At 38.9% G+C, this 6,000-nt stretch overlaps 1 protein-coding gene across 2 annotated transcripts in view; it reads right to left on the bottom strand.

The window, feature by feature from the left end:
• Positions 1 to 864: 864 nt before the first annotated feature.
• LOC132836861 (secreted frizzled-related protein 1-like) overlaps positions 865 to 6,000 on the bottom strand; it is a 107,528-nt gene continuing 102,392 nt past the window's right edge. For both annotated transcript variants that reach the window (XM_060856406.1, XM_060856405.1), the window contains exon 3: positions 865 to 2,608. In XM_060856406.1, the coding sequence (XP_060712389.1) occupies positions 2,283 to 2,608 (326 nt within the window). In that variant the 3' untranslated portion in view covers positions 865 to 2,282. The remainder of the gene's footprint in view (positions 2,609 to 6,000) is intronic.

The following is a 6,000-nucleotide window of genomic DNA, read 5'->3' as shown; positions in this document are numbered from 1 at the left end:
TTTTTGTTCACTACATATGCAATTCATTATTATCAAATTACCCAAAAAAACCAGTTGCTCTGAAACAAATGTGGATCCACTTAATATGGACATCACTTGATGGAGCAAATGCTTCCATGTGCATACAGACTGGCAATCTGAGGTAAAGGTCTAGTTGTGAATTTGCTTGACTCTTTTTCAGGTTGACCAACATTTCTGCAACCTCCTTCCCCTGTCATGTGACTGAAAAGCAAGTTTGTAATTTGCATTTAAAAAAGCAAGTTTGTAATTTGCATTTAAATCTTACAGAAATGGTTTTTCATGTACAAACCAGCTTTCTCTTGGTCTGTTTCCAACCAAGTTGAGATGTGGCTCTAGTTATCAACCAAGTAGCCACTCCTTGTTATCAAGGGCTATTTGGTTATGTGAGGGAGCACCGCTGCTGAATTATGCACATCACACATTGATCAACAAATGAATATTGCAGGGCAATGAAAGGACTTGGATGAGTTTATTTTTGCCCTGATATCTCAGTGCAGAAGAGAGAACATATTTTAGTCCTCTCTCATCTGAACAAGATAGTTAATTTGCCACTATGGTCCTTCCCTTCCAACAGTGTGATCATTAGAGTTCCAAGAAGGCAAATGCCCTCCTCTAATAGATCCCAGTTCGATCTGAAAACAACCTGATCAGAGATTAACCTAGAGCAACATAAGGTGGGCATGTCCAACTTTCTTGGCATTCTTCTTGGTAGTTCCTGATCTGATGGTCGTTTGGCTAAATTTCCAGTTTGGTTATCCTTCTGTGCCTCTGTTCCCGCAGATAGATCAACTTTATAAAGAGCAGATTTTGAAATATGAAGCAGAATTCAAATTTTGAACCCATTTATTTTCAAAAAGCAGGTCTAATTACAAGGAACTACAAAGGAAGCAGCTCTTTACTCTGAGCAATTATCCAAACTGTTTGAAATTAGTGAAATAAAGTCAGGTGAAAATAATACTTCTCCAGATACTTTGTCATGGTAGAATGATATATTCACAGTGCAGTCTTTTTGTTTAGAACTTTAAATGAGTTGATAACACATTGAAAGAGATGAAAATATATCAGTGTGATACAGAAACACCATTGTACCATTGCTTTACTGAACGCAGGTAAATCTGTAAGAGAAATCATAAATGATTATTAACGCACAGAAGACTAAACGCAGGAAATGAAGAAGCTGCTGATAATTGTTCCAGTATAAAATTTGTCTTTTGGTAAACACCAACAGAAGTGAAGCTCTACTTTAAAAAGTTTGTAACCGAAAACCTCCCTAACTCATGTCCTCAAATCTACAAAGAACAAAACTTAGTTCTCTCTGAACCTTTTCCTAATTTGTCCATTACACAAGGCTCATCTTTTCCAAATTACTTGTTAATTCTATGTGAACACATTCGAGCTGTTCAAAGCTGTCAGTCTGTAAAGCTGCAGTGCCAGAAGGAGATGGGAGTCTTTGGAAACAGTCCAAGTTCAATACCATATGGATGTTTGATGAATCTTTTAAGAAGTTTTTATCTTGCAATTATACCGAGGGAGAAAGTGATGGTCAGATGTTAGTTATAATCTGCAACAGTGAGTGTTTACAGGTCAGCACTTTGGGCAGAAGCCAAGTGGTTTTTTGGCAACTTTGTCTGTACCCAGAATCTTTAAGCAGATCTGAAACTTCCCAGGTAGCCAATCACATATATAATCCAACCAAGTGCTCACTGAATACAATACTCAAGTGACTTTTTTTTCAAAACTGTGCTTTTATTTCCCTCTTGTGGTTCTTCAGAGATCACGTGGGCATGAGAGATGGGGTCATAAAGGCTGAAAAATTTCTGTTATACTCCAAACATCATTTCTAAATTTAAATTCCATCCAATTGCACTTTTAAAGGGCCTGAGTAATGACTCCCTTTCTACAGGTAAAGGTAAAGTTATCACAGCCCAAGAGGACCATAGGACTGCTTGCCCATTAGAGAGGTTTTTATCTGTCTGAACATTGCTGGATGATATTTAATTAGCAGAAAAAACATAGACTTTATCCAAATACCTCCCTTTAAAATTTCTTTCCCTCTCTCTGGCTTAATAGTCTATGCTATTGTACTGATTAACAGAAAGAAATAAAAAATACTTTCATTACACACAGGATCTAAGTAAAAGGGGAAAATCATAGTTCAAAAGGGACATCCTATTTTATGGAAAAAAATCAGTTTAACTTTTATTTTAAAAATGCATGTGCAAGTTCAACCGCTCTTGATTGATTAAAGACAAGGCAGAACATCATTTGAAGACACCCTGGAATGTGGGACATACATGAGTCTTCATTTTCTTCACAGCTTTTTTGACTTCCTTGCTCTTTTTGTCCCACCTGTGAATAACTGTCAGGAGATTCTGTTTGTTCACCTTACGACCCATGATGAGGAAGTTACTGTTGAGATTGTCTAGCTGGTGGCAAGGGCAGTCTGCCCCATTCTTAATGTACAAGGTCAGCTTCTTCAGGTCCTTTTTCTTGAGCGGTCCCAGTTTCAGAGGCTTTTTCTTCTTCTGTGGAATGATTTTCCGATCTCCATTTTCCTTCTTGACTTCTTTGATCTTCATCTTGAGAGCTTGAATAAAATAGCACAGTTATTAATTAAAGGTGCCAAAAATAGAGACCTTTTACGAATAATGGACAACAAGTCTTGTTCATCTCTCTCCCTCCCATAGCCCAAGACTGTACAGTATTTGTTCTTGTTTTGTGGATCTACTGTCAAAAACATACACTTGAACAGCTGCAATTGAGCATGTAGTTTTGCCAGAAGAAACCCTAAGGTATTTCTTTCTCACATTGCCATGTTTTCTAACTCTGCCTCAGACATCTTGGAGAGTGGGTAGATTTCAATTTCGATATTACTCCCCATCCCTTATCATCCAGACAGAGTGAATACACAACTGATTAAATTTAAGACAGCGCGCCATGGTTGAACCTGCTTTGGTTTCAAGTGCATTGAGACTAAAATTTGTCCATGGGTTCCTAACCTTCAAAAGATAGATGTCAGATCTCAGGTTTTCCACGAAATTGCTAAATACAGGCAAGTTTCTGCAAGTACTTCACAGGTCAGACAGCATTTGTGAAGACAGATGCACTTGATGTTTTTGGTTGAATTCACTGCCACAAATGCTGCCCAGCATGTGAGTATTTCCATTTCTTTCCTTGCTTTTATTTCACATCTTCAACATTTTGCAGTATTTTGCTTCTGGCAGTTTAGTTCTGCTGTATTCTAACGTGGAGAAGATGATAAAAAACCAAAGCCATGAGATTTGTGCCTCACTGTGTTGTGAATCTGAGCTTGAGAAATACATCCGCCATGTACTACTTGTCATTTGTTTCATAGAATGTCAAACATCATTTGCATTTTCTCTCAAAGTTATTCAGAACCTTGTTAACCAATGCATCATGCCTTTCTTATGCCACTTTACTATCACCAGGCACCAGCTTTTCTTTTAAAACCTGGCTATCATTCTCAAACAGAAACTGGCAAAGGAACACAAATCTTTCAATTCCACAACACAAGGAAGTTCCAAACTGCTTTACAATTGAAGACCAAGAAAATGTTTGAGTCAATTTGATAATTAAGGTTCAGCTATAACAAAAGACTGAATGAGTGTTCTGTTGTTGATGCTGCCGATTGAGAAGGTCATGTGAGCCATGACCCCAGTGGATTTCTCAATTAGCAGCAAGACACAATTGTGCTGGAAGACACCAAATCATCATCAGGGTGACATGGTGCAACAAATTACTTTTGACATATTATTTCCTCAGTGGAATTCCCAGCAGTTGCTAGACCTCCAGGGAATGGATAATGACTTGAAAGAAGTACTGTGCCCAAGACACTGAGGAGATTAATTAACTTTGGTGAGATAGTTATTGACCTGAAGGACTTTGGAAGCATTGTATTTTCAATTGCATTTATACTACTGCCAAGACTCTGAATTTAGTGACCAGTGGTGTTCTGCAGGTATCTGTTCTCAGACCTCTGCTCTTTGTGATTTTTGTAAATGACTTGGATGAGGAAGTGGAAGGGTAGTTTAGTAAGTTTGTTGATGACACAAAGGTTGATGGAGTTGTGGATAGTGTGGAGGTTGCAACAGGACATTGATTGGATGCAAAGTTGGACTGAGAAGTGGCAGATGGAGTTCAACCTGGAAAAGTGTGAAGTAATTCATTTTGGAAGGTCGAATTTGAATACAGAATACAAGGTTAAAGGCAGGATTTTTGGCAGTGTGGAGGAACAGAGGAATCTTGGGTTCATGTCCATAGATCCCTCGAAGCTGCCATCCAAGCTGATAGGGTTGTTAAGAATGTGTATTGTGCGTTGGCTTTCATTAGCGGGGGATTGAGTTTAAGAGGTGTGAAGTTATGCTGCAGCTCTACAAAGCCCTAGTTAGACCACACTTGGAATATTGTGTTCAGTTCTTGTCGCCTCATTATAGGAAGGATGTGGAAGCTTTTGAGAGGATGTAGAGGAGATCTATCAGGATTCTGCCCGGAATGAAGAAAGCTTATGGGAACTAGGGCTTTTCTCATTGGAGCGAAGAAGGATGAGAGTGACTTGATAGAGGTGTACAAGATGATGAGAGCCAAAGAGTGCATAGCCAGAGACTTTTTCCTTGGGCAGAAATGGCTATAACGAGGGGGCATATTTTAAGCTGATTGGAGGAAGGCTTGGGGGAGGTGTCAGAGGTAGGTTCTTTAAACATAGTGGTGGGTGCATGGAATGCATTGCCAGTGGTGGTAGTAGAGTGAGATACATTAGGGATATTTCCACAACTCTTGGATAGGCACATTGATGAGAGTAAAATGAAGGGTTAGATTACTTACAGTGTGGAAACAGGCCCTTGGGCCCAACAAGTCCACACCGACCTGCCGAAACGCAACCCACCCAGACACATTGTCTACATTTACTCCTTAACTTAACACTATGGGCAATTTAGCATGGTCAATTCATCTGCCCTGCACATTTTTGGATTGTGGGAGGAAACTGGAGCAAACCCATGCAAACATGGGGAGAATGTGCAAACTCCACACAGAGAGTTGCCTGAGGTGGGAATTGAACCTGGGTCTCTGGCACTGTGAGGCAGCAGTACTAACCACTGTGCCGCCCATGGGTAGAGAGGTTAGTTTGATCTGAGAGGAGGATAAAAGATCGGCACAACATTAAAGGCTGAAGGACCTGTACTGCACTTTTCCATGTTCTCTCAAAATATGAAACAGAAATTGAGACAAAACAATTCCTGCCAATAAAAGTATTGATCGAAGATATAATATTCAATATTTATAGTGACTGAACTTTTTCTGAATGATGATTGATATGACCCTGAATTCCATCTGCAGATAGGTTATGTTGACTTTTGAAAATGCACTTTCAAGGATTTTTCTATTCACATTTCTTTCATGCACTGGTTAGTTGAAAGAATATCATTTGGTGTGAAATGCTTAAGAAAATAATATATATGCAGGCAGTCCAGACCAAGAAATGACTCTTTGCTCATGATGTAAGAGTTGAAGGTAAGGTTGGCATTTCATTTCTCATCTCTTGCTGTTCTTTGGATTTGTTGAACTTCTGGTAATATAGACACAATGCAGTGCTGTGGTTGTTCTTGTATTTGGTCAGTTTCCTATCTCCTGAAATTGTGACCCATTCCCTCCTTCATGTTTTATTATGTGGTTGTAAAAAGTCATTTTAAAATGTGCATTCATGCCTTTAATTGTCTGTGGGTTCAGTTTTGACGCAATTTCTTTGAAAACTGCTCCTGTCTTCCTGGCAAATCCATCCTCCAAGAACAGCTGTATTAGCTCAGCACCAAAGCTTCAAACATTATCTTTACATTTTCTCAATACCATTTATGAAAGCAAAGCAAAAGTTTAATGCAAGCAGTGAAACAATTTTGAAACAACAGTGAAACATTCATGGTCCAATTATCATTGATCATGCTCTTCTTCATTTCAAAATAAGCC

This window comes from Hemiscyllium ocellatum, chromosome 48 (assembly GCF_020745735.1).
Source record: "Hemiscyllium ocellatum isolate sHemOce1 chromosome 48, sHemOce1.pat.X.cur, whole genome shotgun sequence".
NCBI lineage: Eukaryota > Metazoa > Chordata > Chondrichthyes > Orectolobiformes > Hemiscylliidae > Hemiscyllium > Hemiscyllium ocellatum.
The sequence above is the reverse complement of the archived record's forward strand: the minus strand, read 5'-3'. Positions and strand labels throughout refer to the sequence as shown.